This window comes from Schistocerca piceifrons, chromosome 3, assembly GCF_021461385.2.
Source record: "Schistocerca piceifrons isolate TAMUIC-IGC-003096 chromosome 3, iqSchPice1.1, whole genome shotgun sequence".
In the NCBI taxonomy this organism is placed as follows: domain Eukaryota; kingdom Metazoa; phylum Arthropoda; class Insecta; order Orthoptera; family Acrididae; genus Schistocerca; species Schistocerca piceifrons.
Genome location: NC_060140.1, coordinates 743,596,895 through 743,618,447, shown reverse-complemented (window position 1 = coordinate 743,618,447; position 21,553 = coordinate 743,596,895). Strand labels below are relative to the sequence as shown.

At 41.0% G+C, this 21,553-nt stretch overlaps 1 protein-coding gene across 2 annotated transcripts in view; it reads left to right on the top strand.

Moving 5' to 3' along the window:
* The window catches only part of LOC124789656 (post-GPI attachment to proteins factor 3), a 131,636-nt gene extending 122,494 nt beyond the window's left edge, over nucleotides 1-9,142 (top strand). For both annotated transcript variants that reach the window (XM_047257089.1, XM_047257090.1), the window contains one exon: nucleotides 8,450-9,142. In XM_047257089.1, the coding sequence (XP_047113045.1) occupies nucleotides 8,450-8,519 (70 nt within the window). In that variant the 3' untranslated portion in view covers nucleotides 8,520-9,142. The remainder of the gene's footprint in view (nucleotides 1-8,449) is intronic.
* Nucleotides 9,143-21,553: the final 12,411 nt, after the last annotated feature.

The following is a 21,553-nucleotide window of genomic DNA, read 5'->3' as shown; positions in this document are numbered from 1 at the left end:
GTAATGAATTCACATAACAGACTTTAGTCATCAATAATATATTCTCCTTCTCTGTTTACGATAGACTGCCAATACTGGTGTAACTTTTCGATTCTGTGACTGTAGAAATCACATGGTTTTGAGGTGATGGACTCATTGAGTCATGTTCGAAGTGCATTTTCATCTGGAAAGAAAGTTCCTTGAAGGTTGTTCTACAGAGATCAGAAAAGGTGCAAATCTGAGGGTGCGAGGTCAGGTGAATAAGGCTGGTGTGGAATGATTTCCCAACCCATCTCCTGTACAGCATTTTTTTGTCAGTCTAATAAAATGCAGCAGGCATTATTAGGGAGTAGCGTCATTTCACAAAGTATTCCTGGTTATTGTTCTTGAGTTGTGTGTGCAAGACATTTCAGTTTTTGACAATAAATGTCGGCAGTAATGGTTACTGCTCAGGGAAGCAATTCCTAGTACACCACACTGTCACTGTTTCACCAGATGCATAACATTGTTTTGTGGATGCTCACAGGTCTTTGTACAGGGAGTTGCTGCTTTGATTGGGCTCAGCCATTCCTTTTTTTTCCTCATGTTAACATAACACTCAATTTATAGTCACCAGTAATGAAACTGTATCAGAATAGTGGATGTTATTTACTAGCCAAATGATGTCGAGCAAGTAGAGATGCACATATGGCCCCTGCAGATTTTTGTGATTTTGGCTTAGAGCATGCAGTCCCCATACATTTGATTCATGAACCTTCCCTATTGTGCGCAAATTTCACACTTTGGTGCAAACATCACAGTTCATCACATTTGCCAGTTCTTGGGTATACTGAAGTTAATCATTGTGGATTACTGCATTTAAACAATCTTCATCAAACTTCAAAGGGCTTCCTGAAAGTGGAGAGTCACTAATGTCAAAACAATCCTCATTAAAATGAGAAAACTATTTTCTTGCCATGCTCTGTCAAGTGGCATTATCGCCGTACAGAGCGCATATGTTTTTGGCTGCCTCCGCTGCTATCACCCCTCTAGTGAAAAGAAGAATGTCAGAAATGTTCCAATTTCTCCTTGGCACTCCATTTTATAGTGTACACAGCTCCGTTCACTGTATCCAAATAACAATATGTAACCTAAAATGGCAACAGTAAACTGCAAATAAAAAATGACAATTGATAAATTAATCCATAGCAACCGGCCTACCAGCATGCAAAACAAAAATGCAACGAACTTATGCACCAACTTGATACATCGAATTATTCTGGTTTCTGGCTGTACACAGTGCTCAAAATACCATAAACTGCTGGTTCTTATTATTGTCACTGATATAACTGTTTTATAAAAACTAAACTAACTCCGCCCAAACAAGCTGTGAAGGCCATTGCAGTTGAAAGTCGACACTGTGAATAGTTTAAGTGCAATGCTTGAAGATAAATGCAAATTTCAAAATGATGGAGAACACCAATCAGTCGTCCTTTTCTTTCAGGCTTTATTAATGCAAATCTAGATTTCGGCTAGTAACTACTGATTACCAGTGCAGCATTTCAGAGTTTTAATACACACCATAGTACATCAATCCCATGTTGTTTGGGCTCTTGTCACAGTAGTCTGGAATGAACTTTGACAGGGGCCCAAACAACAGGGGACTGATGTACTATGGCGTGTATTAAAACTCTGAAATGCTGCACTGGTAATCAGTAGTTACTAGCCGAAATCTAGATTTGCTTTAATAAAGCCTGAAAGAAAAGGACGACTGACTGGTGTTCTCCATCATTTTGAAATTTGCATTTATCTTCAAGCATTGCACTTAAACTATTCACAGTGTCGACTTTCAACTGCAAGGGCTGTATTTCCTCATCTCTTCACTTGCATATCATCAACCTTAAAGCACATAAACAAGTCTTTATCAGCAACTGCATTGCTGAAAATTTAAGGATAAGGGACAGCTTTAACAAAGGGAGAATGGAATTTTCATTATTCACTCACAGTGTATTTCACTCCCCTTTCAAATCGAGTAATGATTCCAACAACACACTGTTGAAATACTCAGTTTGCACACTTTGCAGGAGAGAACATATAACTTGGTTGCACTGACACAGTTCACCTGGCCAGAAATACCAGTTAGCAGATATGCTGCTAGTGCCTGGTATCAGAAAGTCACAGTTTAGCTCACCCTACTACAAATGGTTTCCATAATTTCAGAGTGGTCAGCAACCAAACATAGATGATACTTGTCCAGGAAGGCCTTCCACTTCAAGTGATGACTCGTACTTCAACTGATGATCCAGAAAAATCAAAGATGTCGTGCATGAAAATTGCCGATTGACTGTTCTGCAATGGTTATGTGAAGGGAAAAAAGTCTGCAAAAGGAGGCCAGAGCTGTAGCAACACAACTCCTGGTTCTTGCACCACAGCAATGTGCCCGCATAGTCAGATCTGTTGATTGAGTAGTTTTGTGCCACAAATCATGCCTGTTCTCACGCAGCCTCCTTGCTCTTGCCAGACTTGGCACCTTATCTCTGAAGTTAAAATCAGTGCTCAAAGGACAACATTTTGAGAGTACTGATGACATGGAGTCATATTCATTTACGGACCTTAAAGGCCATTTCAAATTAAACTATCCAAAACTGCTTCACAAAATGGGAAGAGGAGTACTTTGAAGGGGCAAGGTTCAATAATCTGTAATTTTAACAAAGAAGTGTAGAAAAAATAAAATTCAGTTATTTTCTGAACAGATGTCATGTATTATGAGAGACAATGACATTCCAGCACCTTAAGTGTTCAACTCGGCAAGCTGAGAATGGCATGTTTTGGACTTAATTCCTCATAGGAAAAATAGGATGCACCCAGGATATGCCATATCTGTTTCTGCTTGTTGGAAGTGTTCATTGGTCTAATAGTCTAGTTCTTGGGAAATGCAGGTTACTACCATGAAATGACAGTTGTTGGAAACTGTAAGCTAGCATTAATAGGGAATGTACAATGTGAGATGGTGTTGTTCCTGTGCCTTATTGGAAAGTTGTGACAATAGCCAGACCTGGCAGAATCTGTGGTGAGAGAGTTATTGCAATATAAAGAACCTAGGAACAGTTATAAATACTATAGAAAATCATGGGTGGAATACGAACATTGGAATGAATTAAGGTGTTGAGTGGTCAGTAGGTATTTAAACGATACTGTAAATGTGCTATACTTCTGGACAATATCCTCTTTCAGAGAGACCTCATATAGAAAACACACGCACACACCGTGACCAGCTGCACTGTAACAGTACTGCAGCTTGCCTCAGCAAATTATTACCTTTACTGTTTCCACCTGTGGAAACTTACAGATATTAAACTGTCCAGAAAAACTTGTTTTTAGGAATCAAAACACCTAGCATGTGTTACTGTCATCAGGACACATATAAGACAAAAAAGGGGTGGAGAAAAGGTTGAATTCAGTGTTGTATAGAAAGGATAGTATGCTGCTCTCAACATAGAACTAGCATTGAGCTACAGACAGTCACAATGAAAGAGACTGCTGAAGTATTAAAGCTGTCAGAGTAGTCCTTCTGCAGTAGAAAATGCCATTCATGTCTTCCCCCCCCCCACGCGCGCGTGCGCGCGCGCACACACACACACACACACACACACACACACACACACACACACACACACACACACGCCTGACCAGTGTCTCAGGGTGCTGAAGCCCTGGTGGGACTGCCTCTGTGGAGATGGATGGTGGGGATAAGGAGGCGGTGAGGGAGAGGGACAGAAGGGGTGGGGCGAGATACTAGCGCTGCTTATAAGAGGGTGCAGGGCTTGGTGGGGGCAGGATAGGGCTGTTAGGAGCAGCATCAGGTGGCTGTGCAATGGAGTGGAAGGGAGAGGGGGAGGGGGAAGATGTATTGGCTGGGAGAACCCTTCTGAGACTGTTTGACCACCTAGGGTAAGTCTTTTTATTTGATGCCACTTTGCCGACTTGTGTCGATGATGATGACAACACAACTCTCAGTCCCCAAGCAGACAAAATCTCAAACACAGCTGGGAATCGAACTCGGGCCCCCTGCTTGTGAGTCAGCCGGGACAGCTGTGCTACTGAACTGTTGGCAGTTCTTGAAACCCCCATAGTCTAAACTTTCAGTAGTCTCTGTCTCCCACCAACTATCCCCTTTCCTGCTACCACCCCAATACTACACATCTGGAATGGGAGAAGGGAGAGGATAAGTGAGTGGGTTATGAGAACAAAGAATGTGTTGTAGGGACAGTTCCTGCCTGTACAATGCAGCAAATGGCTCTGAGCACTATTGGACACAACATCTGAGATCATCAGTCTCCCAGAACTTAGGGCTATTTAAACCTAACTAACCTAAGGACATCACACACATCCTACAATCCAGCAAAGATGGTATTGATAAGAGGAATCTAGATAGCATGGAATGTGAACTAGTTAAGCACATCATGTTGGGTAGCATGTTCAGTAACTGGGTAGTTCAACTGTCTCTTCGCCACAGTTTAGCAGTGATCATTTATGCGGGCAGACAGATTGCTAGTTGTCATGCTCACGAAAAAGTGGCACAGTGGTTGCAGCTCAGTTGGTAGGTCACATAGATGCTTTCACACATGGCCCCGCATTTGAGCAGTAAGAGTTACCTGTGACAAGACTGGAGTAGGTGGTAGCGGTGGAATATATAGGACAGGTCTTGCGTCTAGGTCTACTGCAGGGTTACGAGGCATGAGGCAAGGGGTTTGGAACAGAGGTGGTATAGGAACAGATAAAGATATTGTGTAGGTTTGGTTGGCTGTGAATATCACTGTGGGAGGGGGGGTGGAGGGTGGGGGGAGGCTGGTAGTGAAAACACTGGTGGAGAATGTGATTCAGTTGCTCATGTTGTGGGTGGTACTAAGTAATGAGAGGAGTGCTTTTGTGTGACCGGACAGTGGGTCTGATGGGAGATCTGTTCTGGACAAGATTGGGAGGATAATTTTGATCAGTAAAGGCCTTAGTGAGGCCACTGGCATAGTTGGAGAGGGACCACTCATCGTGAAAGCTGCAGTGAAATCTTGCCTTGCAGGGATATAAGCTACAAGATCTTACCCATACATCCTCCCAGTACCATGTACTTCAGTCATGTCACAGGCATCTCCTATCCCATCTAAGGCAAGGCCATGTGCAAAAGAAACCGTGTAATCTACCAACTAAACTATAACCACTGTAGTGTTCATGATTAAAACATCCACAACATTTGTACAGTTATATATTCTCTGAAGTCCTTATACTGTCAGATTTCAGCAACTCCGCCCCAGCTTCAGACATATCTATAAAAATAGCTTTGACACTGACACTTCAACCTACTAACTCCCAGGGCAACACATGTGCCATAAGCGGCTCATCAGATTGAATGCAACAATGCACTTGCACAACAAATACTTTTCAACTGTAAGCGACACAAGTCACCCTCATCTTGGAAGTACTGGCAAGACGACAATGAATGTAAAGACTACCCGATTACATATTTATGTTGCGCTGTAATTGTAAGGCAGCCTGCAGATAACATGTAACAAATACTTGCACAGAGTGTCAATGTGTCCTGTCTGTCAACAGAAAGATAAAATAAACAATGGAAAATCCAGGATGGAATGTAACAATATTAGAGAAGGAAAGTTGCTACTCAGCTACTCACCATGTAGTGGAGATGCTGAGTCGCGATAGGCACAACAAATAGATTCGCACAATTATGGCTTTCGGCTATTGAGGCCTGCAATCGACGTGTGCGTGTGCACACGCGCACACACGCACACACACACACACACACACACACACACACACACACACACACGCACACGCACGCACAGTCTCAGACAACTGAAACCACACTGCGTGCAGTAGCACCAGCGCATGATTGGAGTGGCGACTGGATGGGGGTAAGGAGGAGGTTAGGGGGTGAGGGGGAGATATAGTATGGAGGGGGGGGGGGGGATGATGGACAGTGAAGTGCTGCATTTTAGATGGAGGGCAGGAGAGAAGGTGGGGGGGGGGGGGGGGGGGGGTTAAGTAGTGCGAAGGAGAGAAATTAAAAGACTGGAGAAGACTGGGTGTGGCGGTGAAATGACGGCTGTGTAGTGCTGGAATGGGAACAGGGAGGGGGCTGGATGGGTGAGGACAGTGACTAATGAAGTTTGAGGCCAGGAGGATTACGGGAACGTAGGATGTATTGCAGGGAAAGTTCCCACCTGTGCAATTCAGAAAAGCTGGTGTTGTTGGAAGGCTCCATATGGCACAGGCTGTGAAGCAGTCTTTGAGATGAGGGATATCATGTTTGGCAGCGTGTTCAGCAACAGGGTGATCCACTTGTTTTTTGGCCACAGTTTTTCGGTAGCCATTCATGCGGACAGACAGCTTGTTGGTTGTCATCCCTACATAGAATGCAGCTCCTACCACCACCTACTCCAGTCCGGTCACCAACATCACCTCTCCCGTCAAAGGCAGGGCTACCTGTGAAACCAGTCATGTGATTTACCAGCTAAGCTGCAACCACTGTGCTGTATTCTATTTAGGCATGACAACCAACCCTATATATACAACCAACCCTGTTCCCATTCCAGCTCTACACAGCCGCCATTTCACCGCCACACCCAGTCTTTTAATTTCTCTCCTTTCCGCTGCTTAACCCCCACCCTTCCGCCCCCACCTTCTCTCCTGCCCTCTGTCTAAACTTCACTGTCCATCACCTCCACCACACTATCTCTCCCTCTCCCCGCTCCCTCACCCAACTTTCCTTCTCTAATATTGAAAGATAAAATTTATGCATCCACTATGCCACTTTCTCCATGGGCATGACTAATAAGAAGCTGTGCATGTCTTCCCTCCCCCTCCCCTTCCAGTGTGGCCTCCTGACACTGCATCTAACAGCCCTGTCCTGCATCACCGAGGCCATGCACCCTTTGATAGGCAGCTCTAGCGCCTTCCTCCAACCCTACCATACTATCACTCCTCCTCCCCATCTCACACCTCCTCATTACCTCCACCAGACCGCTGCTCTGTCAGATGCATTTGCAGTTGGGTTACAGTGCCCTTAGCCAGTGGCCATGTGAAAGTGAATTGTGCTTGTGTGAATGTGCAAAAGGAGAACTTATTATGAAAGCTTTAATATTTAAAGCGTCTTTTTCATTGTCCCTGTCTGCAATTCAGTGCCTTCACTGTGTGGTGAGTTACAAACTTTCCTTTCCATAGAACAAATTCATTGTTGCATGTTTGTACATTCAATTTTAATATGGTACTCAAATGCCCGGGCTGAAATATGTATAATGAAAGGAGTAAAGGTATAGTTCATGCATGAATGGAAGAAGTAACTTCAAGGTAGTCACCAGCTATCTCACAAAGTTTCAAGAACTAGAATTAAGTGAGGAATATAGAAATATACTAAATCTTGTATATATTGTATGCCTAAGAACTGGAGAGACAAGATTAGTCTAATTACAGCACACACATTCATCTAACAGTCATTATTACTGTGATCCATATGCAGATTGAATAGGAAAAACATTAATATGTAGTGCAATGTGAGAACCTAATGCTATCCATTTTGCAATGGTTTGCAGAGGTGGTTGGACTGTTACAGAAGGTTGAATAATTGCAAATCTTTTGTACAATGTCTGCCCCTGGGGCATTGAACTTGTAGCTAAGCTTTCAGCCAGTTTTGTTTTCTGTCTTTCTAACACTTACCCTGAGGACTGCTCAGTGACTCGTTGCCTTTAGTCATTCCATTGTTAAACGGGTATCATTTGTACCAGCAGACAGTGACGTTATATATCAATATGAGCACTTCTTATTCACTGATTATTGTTCCTTGCACTGCCACAGCATTTGTTTTGCTTCAGGGAATCAAATCGGTACAATTCCCTCTCATGCATTTTAATTTCAAATTGTTGGCATTGAATGTAACTGTATAGACATATTCAAATAGTAAATATCATAAAGTACAAAAACATTTTTTTTATCTCAACTTTTGTACTTGGAAATTTTACTATCTGTACTCAAATGCTTATAATAATGGCAGCAGCTAAGATCTGAGATTTTTATTTCTGAAGTGGGGTAATATTTTCCAAGACAGTAAGGGCTATCTAACTAGACAGTTTCCTAGTCATATTCCTGTGAATGATCTTAAAAGAAGGTAGCCAAATTAAATATCATGATGATTCATATAATTACACTTTGATAATCATTCATATGGTAACTGATAGGATTTGGAAATTTCTGTCACACACTTATGCATATCCCTTTACATGCTCTACTGTTGAAGCAAACAAATCTGATGACACAGGTAAAATCAAACTAGCTACAAAGCATTTAGGTAAAAAGATTAAGTACAGCAGATACTGAGCTCACATGCATGTGTGTGCATGCCCACACACACAATGCATGTTGGCTGTATTTCAGTGTTAAGAAAAAAAAGTGAACTAATGTGGTTTTTTTCTTTCTGTTTCAGATTTTTAATTGAAGATTGCAGACATATGAGGAAGTTACGAGAAATGCCTGAAAAGCCTCATCAGTCTTGATTGGTGTCTTCTTCGAATATTGTGTATGTTCTCTTTAAGGGGGGGGGGGGCACATTCAGAAGAGGGGAAATTTAAAGCAATAGTAGATGTAAATGCTATTCATGTCATGTCAGTGCACTGACAAAGGCAATAACTTAATGAGTATTATACCAATTACTGGTTTTAACCTCTTCTGAGATATTTTTCCTTTTTGTATGTTCTTAATGTAGTATTACTGAGAATAGCAGTTCTCTGTTGTGCCATAATGGTTAGAAGAATGTGGTACTGTGAGGGCATTACAGACTCTAGTCAACATAAGTTATTCTGCAAAATATTTGACCTGTCCTCATATGGAATGATTTCCAGCCAATTATATACAAAGCACTGACAAAAGCAGCAGTTGAGAATATCCTTGTCATGCCAGTTGCCTTACTTAAAGTGTGTTTGGTACAATCATCTGTAAAAGTAATTGAATGTAAACAAAAACCATCTGTTTTGGAATTTGCGTTTGCATGTAATTCTATAATAGAAGACGATAACTGAGATTGTGGTATATGTTGAATGTGGACATATTATTTAGTTATTATATTAGCTTTACAGTTATAAAATTAAAAGCAAATTAAATCATTGTTTATTTGTAACAATGTGTCAAATTGACTATGTTGTCACATGAACATTCAGTTCCCACTGTGAGACTCAAAACATTGTCATTTGCAGTTAACAGCAACAGCTGATGGTGACTACTTCCAAATTGTGGATCACAGGTGCCCCAAAGAAAACCTGCTAATTTATGTGCTAACATTTTTTGGAGGAAACTGGGGCAGCTCTGTCAACAGATGGTACATAATCATTTCCACATGACCAACTTCGTCCCTCCATCCATTACAAACAACCCCTAATATTTGTAATGAAGTTGAGCAAGACAACACTTGGAACCAATGATCATCATCCTAGAAGATATGGAAGCAGCCAAATATCGGTGGCATGTCTCAGGCATGCATTCCCACAGGTGCAGCAAGGAGGCAGGTCAGACATGTTTTGGGGTGGTGTCATGTATGGATTTTGAATGCTCTGATCACTATTTTAGGGGTATATGAACAATGTTTAATATTGGGGGAAGGATCCTCCAACGTATTGCCAAGCCCTACAATTCATATTTTGGTGAATGGTTCATCTTTCAGTACAATAATGCACGAGAACACACGAATCGGGGAAATGGCTTGGGATATCTACTGACACGAACATTGAGCATGCTTAGGACCAATTGATACTTGCTATTTATAATGGTAGGAACACTTCTTACACACTGCATGACTTCAGGAAGGCAGCCATTGAAGAGTGGGAAAGGCTTGACTGGCAATATCTCCACCACCTTGTGGACAGCTTGCCAAGGTGGGTAACATGGATGTTACAATGTATTGGATGTAGTAACATGGTATTGAACACTGCCCAGCATCAATATTAGTTTCATGGATCTACAAAGATGTGCACTTTGGAACAAGGACACTTTTAGTTGTTTGCTTTTATTTCAAAGCAAAGATTTGTGTGTTTCAGAAAGGCTAAGCCCACATTTGCTATGTCTGTCTATCTTCTTGTGTTTTCCCTGCATCCTTTGAGACTGAAGCCTTTCCTGTAGTTTCTCCTGAGACCCTGTAGCCTAAACAACTGCCTAGTCCCCTCCACAAAGCACCTGCTAATTTCACAGAAGAAAATAATTTGAATTGTGTGTGAAGTTCACACGTGTTCATCATGCAGGTATCTCTTTAAACAGCTGAGAATATTAACTGTGCCCTCTCAGTATATTTATTCACTTATCACTTTTGTTATCAGCAGTCAAGGTTTGAACATTAACAGAGATATTCATAAGTACACTGAGGTGACAAAAGTTGAAGGAAAGCAATCTTCGCATATACAGACAGCAGTAATATTGCATGAACAAGGTATAAAAGGTCAGTACATTGGCGGAGCAGTCATTTGTATTCAACTGATTCTTGTGCAAAGGTTCCGATGTGATTATGGCCGCACGACGGGAATTAAGACTTTGAACGTTGAAATGTCGTTGGAGCTAGACACGTGGGATATTAGATTTTGGAAATCTGTAAGGAATTCAGTATTCTGACATCCACTGCAACAAGAGTGTGCCAAGAATAATAAATTTCAGACATTATCTTTCAGCCCCCTCCATGAACCATGAATGTTGCCATTGGTGGGGAGCCTTGTGTGCCTCAGCGATACAGATAGCCGTACTGCACATGCAACCATAATGGAGAGGTATCCATTGAGAAGAGGCGCAGCAGCCTATGCGTAGTTGCAGGGGTGACAGTCTGGATGACTGATCGATCGATCTGGCCTTGTAACATCAACCAAAATGGCCTTGCTGTGCTGGTACTGCAAACAGCTGAAAGAAAGGGGGAAACCACAGCTGTAATTTTTCCCAGGGGCGTGGAACTCTCAACTCTATTGAATCGCTAAATGGTGCTGTCCTCTCGGGTAAAATATTCTGGAGGTAAAATTGTCTCCCATTTGGATCTCCGGGTGGGAACTGCTCAGGAGGATGTCATTATCAGGAGAAACAAAATTTGCATCCTACGATCAGAGTATGAAATGTCAGAGCCTTAATCAAGCAAGTAGGTTAGAAAATTTAAAAAAGGAAATCAATAGGCTTAAGTAGATGTAGTAGGAGTTAGTGAAGTTCAGTGGCAGGAGGAACAGGACTTCTGGTCAGGTGGATACAGGGCCATAAATAGAAAACCAAATATGGGTAATGCTGGAGAATGTTAATAATGAATAAAAAAAGTGGATAAATCACTATGGACACGTAGTGAATCCATTATTGTAGCCTAGATAGACAACGAAGCCCACAACCACCATAGTAATACAAGTTTATGTGCCAGATAGCTCTGTAGATGATGAAGAGAATGAAGAAATGTATGATCAGATGAAACAAATTATTCAGATAGTTAAGGGAGACGAAAAGTTAGTACTCATGGGGGACTGGAATTTGATACTAGTAAAGGAAAGAGAAGGAAAAATAGTAGGTGAATGTCGACTGGGGGAAAGGAATGAAAGAAGAAGCCGCCTGGTAGAATTTTGCACAGAACATAATTTAATCATAGCAAACACTTGGTTTAAGAATTATGAAAGAAGGCTGTATATGTGGAAGAGACCTGGAGACACCGGAAGGTTTCAGATTGATTGTGTAATGGTAAGACAGAGATTTTGGAGCCAGGTTTTAAATTGTAAGACATTTCCAGGGGCAGATGTAGACTCATGACCACAATTTATTGGTTATGAACTGTTGATTAAAACCAAAGAAACTGCAAAAAATGTCAGAATTTAAGGGGGTGGGATCTGGATAATCTAAAAGAACCAGTGGCTTTAGAGTGTTTGAAAGAGAGTATTAGGAATGATTTACAAGAACAGGGGAAAGAAATACAGAAGAAGAATGGGTAGCTTTGAGAGATGAAATAGTGAAGGCAGCAAAGGATCAGGTAGGCAAAAAGACAAGAGCTAGTAGAAATTCTTGAGCAACATGAGATATATTGAATTCAACGGGTGAAAGGAGAAAATATAAAAATGCAATAATTGAAGCAGGTGAGAGGGAATAAGAACATCTAAAAGATGAGATCAACAGTAAGTGCGAAATGGCTAAGCAAAAATGGTTAGAGATCAAATGTAAGGATAAATCCTTACAGCATATATCACAAGGGGTAAGATAGATGCCACCTAAAGATAAATTATAGAGACCTTCGGTGAAAAGAGAACCACGTGTATGAATATCAAGAGCTCAGATGGAAAACCAGTTCTAAGCAAAGAAGGGAAAGCAGAAAGGTGGAAGTAGTATATAGAGGGTCTACTCGAGGGAGATGTACTTAAGGGCAATATTATGGAAGAGGAAGTAGAGGAAGAGGAGTTGGGAGATATGATAATGTATGAAGAATTTTACAGAGCACTGAAAGAGATAAGTTGAAAAAAGGGCTCGGGAGTAGACAACATTCCATTAGAACTACTGATAATCTTGCTAGAGCCAGTCATGACAAAACTCTTCCATCTGGTGAGGAAGATGTATGAGACAGGTGAAATACCATGAGACTTCAAGAAGAGTATACTAATTCCAATTCCAAAGAAAGCAGTTGCTGACAGGTGCGAAAATTACCAAACTATCAGTTTAATAAGTTATAGCTGCAAAATACTAACCCTAATTCTTTGTAGAAGAATGGAAAAACTGGCAGAAGCAGACCTTCGGGAAGATGAATTCCGTTTCCAGAGAATGCAAGGCAATACTGACCCTACAGCTGCTCATAGAAGATAGGTCGAGGAAAGGTAAACCTATGTTTACAGCCTTTGTAGACCTAGAGAAAGCTTTTGACTGGATTACTCCCTTTCAAATTCTTAAGGTGGCAGGGGTAAAATACAGGGAGTGAAAGGATATTTATAACTTGTACGGAAATCAGACTGCAGTTATAAGAGTCAAGGGGCACAAAAGGGAGGCATTGATTGAGAAGGGAGTGAGGTAGGGTTGTAGCATGTCTCCGATGTTATTCGATCTGTACATTGAAGAAGCAGTAAAGAAAAATTTGGAGTAGGAATTAATGTACAGGGAGAAGAAAGAAAAACTTGGGAGGTTCGCCTACAGAGACAGCAAAGGACTTGGAGGAGCAGTTGAACGGAATGGACAGTGTTTTGAAAGGAGAATATAAAATGAACATCAATGAAAGCAAAACAAGGATTATGGAAAGTAGTCAAATCAGTTGATGCTGAGGGAATTAGATTAGGAAATGAGACACTTAAAGTAGTAGATGAGTTGTGCTGTTTGGGCAACAAAATAACTAATGGTGGTCAAGAAAGAGGATATAAAATATAGACTGGCAATGGCAAGAAAAGCATTTCTGAAGAAGAGAAATTTGTTGGCATCAAATATAGATTTAAATGTCAGGAAGGCTTTTCTGAAAGTATTTGCATGGAGTGTAGCCACGTATGAAAGTGAAACATGGACAATAAACAGTTTAGAGAAGAAGAGAATAGAAGCTTTTGAAATGTAGTGCTACAGAAGAATGCTGAAGATTAAATGAGTGGATCATGTCACTAATAAGGAGACATTGTATTGGAGAGAAAAAAAATTTGTGGCGTAACCTGACTAGGAGGGACAGGTTGATAGGACACATCCTGAGGCATCAAGGGGTCACCAACTAAGTACTAGAGGGAAGCTTGGGGGGAGGGGGACAAAAACCATAGAGGGAGACCTAGAGATAAAAACAGTAACCAGATTCATAGGGATGTCGGTTGCAGCAGATTCTCAGAGATGAGTAGACTTAAGCAGCATGGAGAGCTGCATCAAATCAGCCTTTGGACTGAAGACTAAGACAACACAAACCCTAACCATGGACAGTGCAGTGGCTGATAGCCTGCGTGTAACCACCAAGAGCAGTAGTGACCACGTAGCGTTGTTATTGCTAACAGACAAACAAACAATGTTTTGAAATAACCACAGAAATCAATGTGGGACATACGATGACCATATCCATTAGAACAGTGTCGCGAAATTTGGCACTAAAGGGATGTGGCAGGAGACGACCAATGCGAGTGCCTTTCCTAGCAGCACATCGCCCACAGTGCCTCTCCTGAGCTTGTGACCATTTCAGTTGCTGTAAATGCCAGCTTGCAGCCATAAAAATATTATTTATTTGTTTAAATTTGTATAAGTGTTTAATGTTTGTTTTGTTGTCACATTCCAAATCATAAATTTTATTGTGAATTTGATCTGCGGAGCAAGTAAGTTATTAACTAAATACTGGAACTCATTGACACCTAGGGCACTATTATCAAGCATCCATTAACATTTATGCAAAAAATGAACTTGAAAATATAATGTTCGTACGTGAATGAAACTTTACCTGATATAGATCATCACCACCATCACCACCACCACCACCAAATGAAACTTTACTTGATATAGATCATCATCACCACCACCACCACCACCATCATAGTGTGGGTTCCTGTTGTCATGTCCTAGTTCATGAACCACGAGCAACGTATGAGTGGCCAAGTAAGCGGTCCTGATAGTCGGGATACCAGTTACTTAGGAATAAGGGTGGGCATCTCGGAGATATTTTGAGTCGTGGTCACCTTTGTGCTCAGACGGCAAAGACTACCAAATCTACCGGTTAGTCCCTCAACCGTTAGGTGTAAAACTCAATGGGACCTGGTGCAAGTAAGGCTAGCAACCTGCTTCCCTGGTACTTTCAATATGATACTGGCAACAATCAGAGCAAAATGCCTCGGACCTTTGGAGGTGACGGAGTCCCACCTCTAACTGACAAACCAGGGATTCCTAAGATACGACTCGGCAAACGAATGGTAACAAGATGGGGAGCTATTAATATCAATGGGGGCTACTCTGGGAAGAAGGTAGAGCTGGCAGAGGCTGCAAGTAAGATGGGATTGGATGTTTTAGCTGTTAGTGACATTCGGGTAAAGGGTGAGAAAGAAGAGGAAGTGGGAGAATACAAGGTCTACCCATCAGGAGTCAAAGCAGGAATAGCAGAATGGGGTGTAGGGCTTTACATCAGGAAAGAAATGGAACCCAGTGTAGTTGCAGTAATGTATGTAAACAAACGACTGATGTGGATAGATTTGACAGTGTCTAGCAAGAAAATTAGGATTGTGTCAATATATTCGCATTGTGAATAGACAGATCAAGATAAGATGGATAGTTTTTATGATGCATTCAGTGATGTAGTTGTTAGAGTAAAGGACAAGGACAGTGTTCTGCTCATGGGTGATTTTAACTCATTTAGTACCAGTGTCCTATTTTGAGGACAGAGCACATATTTATTTATAAATACACAATAAATTATTAATTTGCAACTATTACTGTTCTACATCATTTGTTGATGCTTTTTATAACAAATGTATGCTTACAGGAAATTAAAAGCAATAAATCCTACCATTAATTGATTATTGAATACTAAGGCACACTTTTCGTTATTACAGGTATTTACTTTATCGACAATTTAGTAATATTTGAAATATGTGGCAAAGATCTTTTTGTGATTATTTATAGTCAACAATGTGTCTTTTAAACCACTTGCATTGTTAGCTCAATTGGAGTTATATTCATTGTTTTCCATTGTTAAAAAAGTTTGTTTACTCGAAATAGGACACTGGGAATTGGTGTTATCATTTCAGTTATTTGTTTTGCAGCACGTTCGAATATGAAACTCTGCTACTGCTGATGTATTTTCTTTTTAGAATGTGGTAATTTTACCAGATTTTGTTGCTGAGGTAAGTAACGACACAGGCAGACATATGGCCTTTACATATGTCTGCCTGTGTCTGTATATGTGCGGATGGATATGTGTGTGTGCGCGCTAGTGTATACCTGTCCTTCACTGCCAAGTACATCCCAAGTTTCCAGAAGTAAATTGAAGAAGAGACGTCTTACTGATGAGAAAAGCAATTGGAAAAATACACCTCCAGTTTATACAAAGCTGTCTCAAACTAGTGAGCATGACATATAAAGGCCATATATCTGCCTGTCTCTGTATATGTGCGGATGGATATGTGTGGGTGTGCGAGTGTATACCTGTCCCATTTTCCCCCTACAGTAAGTCTTTCCGCTCCCGGGATTGGAATGACACCTTACCCTCTCCCTTAAAACCCACATTCTTTCGTCTTTCCCCCTCCTTCCCTCTTTCCTGATGAAGCAACTGTGGGTTGCGAAAGCTTGAAATTTGTTTGTGTGTTTTTTATTGAAGTTACTTTGAAATTTAGAGTGTATTATGTATATTTATGAATATGTTACCCATTAGTAAATAATACAGTTCCAGATGGACAGAGGTATTTACACATTCCATTTAGTGCAGTTTGTGCTAATGTATTATTCTTTCATTTCACTTTATTTTATTAAATTTTATTTCATTTTATATAGATTATAATGGCCTTCAGATGAGATAGACACCTCACTAACAAAGAAATAGAAGAAATAATATGCAGTGACGCATTCTATAATGCGGTGTCAGATGATCAGGACCATATTGATATCACCGTATGTTCTCCTGAAGTAGACTGTATGGCCGACGAAGAAGAAGGTCCAGACGATGTTGCTGGAACCGTGGAAGTCTCAGCTGTGCCAGGGGCTATTGAATTACATTATGTTGCATCAGAGAATAACGAAGAAACTTCACTGCCAAGTACATCCCAAGTTTCCAGAAGTAAATTGAAGAAGAGATGTCTTACTGATGAGAAAAGCAATTGGAAAAATACACCTCCAGTTTATACAAAGCTATCTGAAACTAGTGAGCATGACATCAGCACAGAGAGAGAGGAATTGAAGGAACAACTTCCTTCCTTGACTCCGAAGGAGATGTTTGAAGAACTGATGAACGAAAACATATACAAGTTCATAATGAAAGAAACTGTGATATATGCAGTAAATATGAAGAATATGCAGGATTTTATCCTCACAGTTTAAGAAGTGAAGGTCTTTGTCGGATTTCTTCTTTTTGCTGGCTACCATAAGCTCCCTGATGAGAAGCTATACTGGTCTGAAGATGAAGATGTTGGCATACCAATTATAAAGACAGCTATGTCAAGGAATAAATATCAGAAGTTGAAAACATTGCTTCATTTTCAAGATAATGACTTAGCCATTGAAAACAAACATGATCGCGCATTCAAAATTAGATCTCTCTTGAAAATTATAAATGAATCTTTTCAAAAATTTGAAATATTTGAGGAAAATTTGTCAATTGACGAAATGATAGTCAAATACTATGGACAAAGTGGGCTGAAACAGTTTATCCGAGGCAAGCCTATTAGATTTGGCTATAAGTTGTGTTCTCTTTGTGGAGCAAGTGGCTACTGTTTCAAACTTGATTTATACTGTGGAAAGGATCCAGAAGATACTGCAAGGGATGACCTACTATTGGGATCAAGAGTAGTCCTAAACATGCTGGACTGCATTAAAACCCGAGAATCATTGTGTGTACTTTGACAATTTCTTCACTAGTAGAGATCTTCCGATTCATCTGAAAAATTTGGGTTTTCGAGCAACTGGTACGGTCAGAGAGAATCGAGTTGGTGACTGTCCACTACTGAGCAGCAACGAACTGAAAAAAAGACAGTTCAAGGAAACTATGACTACCAGTTCGACAGGAATGGTGAAGTCTTATTTGTTCAATGGCATGACAACAGATGCGTTACAATTGGTACAAATTTTGACAAAGTTGAACCTTTGGGAGCAGCTATGCGGTACAGTAGACAAGCAAGTAAGAAGACACAAGTGCAACAACCTGCCGTTTTGAAGTCGTATAATGCGTACATGGGAGGTTTTGACCACCATGACTTGTTAGTAGAAAAATATGTGACAGTAATTAGAGGGAAAAAATGGTACTGGGTCCTATTTACACGTATGCTGGAAATGGCCCTCGTAAATGCCTGGCTCTTCTACAGACTAGTACGTGGGAAAAATGCACTGGATTTACTGGATTTCAGACGTGCTGTTACAGTTACGAACCTGAAATTGGACACTGGAAGACCGAATATTGGACGTCCAACGGAATACCCATCAAGTTGATACCAGACATCAGGTTTGATGGAATTGGTCATATGATTGGCAAAACAAGCACGCAAAGAAGATGTGTAAGAGCTAAATGCAATGGGAAACCAAAAACATTTGTGTTAAATGCCGTGTAACACTGTGTCAAGTGTTTTCACAAGAAATAAATAGTTAAGACTTGAATACAGTTTAGTATGCTATACGATATTGTTAGATCCCAGTGTCCTATTTTGAGTAAGGTCATTATATCAGCATGTATAAATATTCTTTGGCTATTTTTGTACATATTGTGGTTCATACACTATGTACATTATAATTAAGGAATAAAAAATTCAATTTAAAAAAAATTAATTTGGGACTTAATGGGTTAATGCCAGGATTGGAAATTGAACAGAAGGGTATGAAAAAGTTATGGGTAAATTTGGAGAGGATATGGAGGCCAACAGGAACGGGAAACAACTCTTGGATTTCTGTGCCAGTATGGGGTTAGTAATCACAAACTCCTTTTTTTAAACATAAGAACATTCACCGGTATACTTGGGAAGGCAGGGGAACCAAATCTGTCATTGACTATATAATAACAGATCAGGAATTCAGGAAGGCTGTGAGGGACACACGTGTATTCAGGGGATTCTTTGATGACACTGATCATTATTTAATCTGCAGTGAAATTGGGATTGTGAGGCCGAAAGTGCAGGAGGTCAGGCCCATATGTAGGAGGATAAGAGTGGAGAAACTTCAGGATAAGGAAGTCAGGCACAAGTACATAACAGCAATCTCAGAAAGGTACCAGTTAGTTGAATGTAGTCAATTACAGTAATTGGAAAAGGGATGGACAAGGTACAGGGACACAGTACTAGAAGTGGCTAAAGAATGTCTTGGAACAGTAGTGTGTAAAGGTAGGATGAAGCAAACAGCTTGGTGGAATGACACAGTCAAGGCAGCCTGTAAAAGGAGAAAGAAGGTGTATCAAAAATGGCCACATACTAGAACTCAGGTAGACAGAGAAAGTTATGTTGAAGAAAGAAACAAAGCCAAACAGATAACTGCAGCATCCAAGAAGAAATCTTGGGAAGACTTTGGAAACAGGTTGGAGACTTTGGGTCAAGCTGCTGGAAAACCATTCTGGAGTGTAATTAGCAGGCTTCGAAAGGGAGGTAAGAAGGAAATGACAAGTATTTTGGACAGGTCAGGAAAACTGCTGGTGAATCTTGTTGATGCCTTGGGCAGATGGAGGGAATATTGTGTAGAGTTGCTCAATGTAGGTGAAAATACGATCAGTAATGTTTGATTTCGATGTACAATGGGATAGGAATGATGATGGAAATAGGATCACATTTGAGGAAGTGGAGAAAATGTTCAATAGATTGCAGTGCAATAAGTAAGTTCAAAGGGTAGAGGAAGGAAAGTGTATACCGTCCTCAATGGACATTGCGTTGTAAATCAGTGTGGAGTTTAAACCTTCAGTCAGATTGATGACAACTTTACCATATAGTATAAAGCCATGAGAAAAACAATGTGTGGGCCCACAGATGTTGAAAGCCTGACAAAAAAAAATAAAAAAAAACTGTTAAACTGTTGCATGTTGGAGGTGAACACTTCTCGTCATTGTTTGCTGCAACTGAAATGTTGTTGCTAGCAAACTAAGGAGAATTGTAAATTGATTGAAGACCATGACTTCTTTCTCCCACTGGCTATAGCTGCAAAACTTCCTTTACAATAGTGTGGAGACCAAGAATTTGACATTCAGTTCATGGAATAGGCATTAGGACTTGTATTTATTGGTCACTTACCCAATACCATCATTGGCGTAAAATGCTGGTAAGCAACTCTTCATTACAGGATGGAAGATAATTTTTATTGGATTGTGTTTGTAATGTACTTTGGTCAATTTTGAAGAAAAACTTTCTGCATGCTGGAAGAAATTAATAAATTTTTACAAATCTCTCATCATTTTCATCCTGTGTTTGGATACAAGCTTAGTTGGTGACCCTCCACCCACAGCTCCAGGTGGTGTTGACTTTGGTCACACAGCTTGAGGATGGTGCCAGTGGGCATCGTGGTGGGGTGGACTTACGGATCCAGGGATGTCCACCATATCCCATGTATCCCCTGATCGGTCCACTACTGTGACCGCCCCAGGTACTGCTTGCACTTCAAGTTGACCTCTCACCCATGGTCGAGTGGGAGTTTGCTCTAAGGAGAGGCAGGCAGCAAAAGACTTACCAGGGAGCTGATCGGAGTGCCATCCCAGCTCATCTGTCGAACAGATTTCGGGTATATCTGCAGCTGACAAAGGCCCTGAGCCAGAAGAAGTCACTTGCACTGTTCCAGAGGAAGCCTCTCAGCCTGCAGGGTCTGCCCATTCACAGAGGAAGGATTTAGTGGTAGCTGGGAGCTTCAACATTATGTGCATAATGGGTCCCCTTAGGTCTATGGCTGCCAAGGAAGGATAGGAATCGTGTGTGAATGTCAGCAGGAGTTATTCCAGATGTGGAAAGAATGCTTCCAGATGCCATGAAGAGCACAGGGTGCAGCCAGCTGCAAGTGGTGGCTTATGTCAGAACTAATAATATGTGTCACTTTGAATTGGAAGAGATTCTCTCTGGTTCCAGGCAGCTAGCTGAAGTAGTAAAGACTGCCAGTCTTGCTTGCGAGATGATGATGGAGCTCACCATCTGTAGCATGGTCAACAGAACTGACTGTGGTCCTTTAGTACAGAACCAAATGGAAGGTCTGAAGCAGAGGCTGAGATGGTTCTGTGACCATGTAGGCTGCAGATTTCTCAACTTGAGTCATGGGGTGGTTTGGTTCTGGGCTCTACTTAACAGGTCAATACAGTTGGTGGTGGAGTTCAAAAATGGTTCAAATGGCTCTGAGAGCTATGGGACTTAACATCTTAGGGCATCAGCCCCCGAGAACTTAGAACTACTTACACCTAACTAACATAAGGACATCACACACATCCATGCCAGGGGCAGGATTCAAACCTGCGACCGTAGCAGTCACGTGGTTCCGGACTGAAGGGCCTAGAACCGCACGGCCACTGCGGCTGGTGGTGGAGGAGTGTTTATTGGTGTAAGTAGTAGTTTATCTTGTAGTTGGAATTGAAGTAGATAGTTCCTGTGAGTATGGGTAGGATTAAATTAATAATTGGCTCCTTTTATAGACTCCCTGCCCCCCCACCCCTGACTCAGATGATACCGTTCAAAGTAAACTTGTGTCTCAATTGAAATAGGTACCCCCACTCATATAATTATGGTTGGTGAGGACCTTCAATCTACCCTTGATATGTTGGCAAAAACACATTTTTAAAGTTAGAGGTAGGCAAAAACATCATCCAGAATCATTCTGAATGTGTTCTCAGAAAATTATTTTGGACAATTAGTTCAGTAGGCCACTTGAAATGTAAATGGTTGTGAAAACATACGTCACCTCGTAGCAACAAATAATCATGAGCAAATAGGGAACATCATGATGGAACAGGGATTAA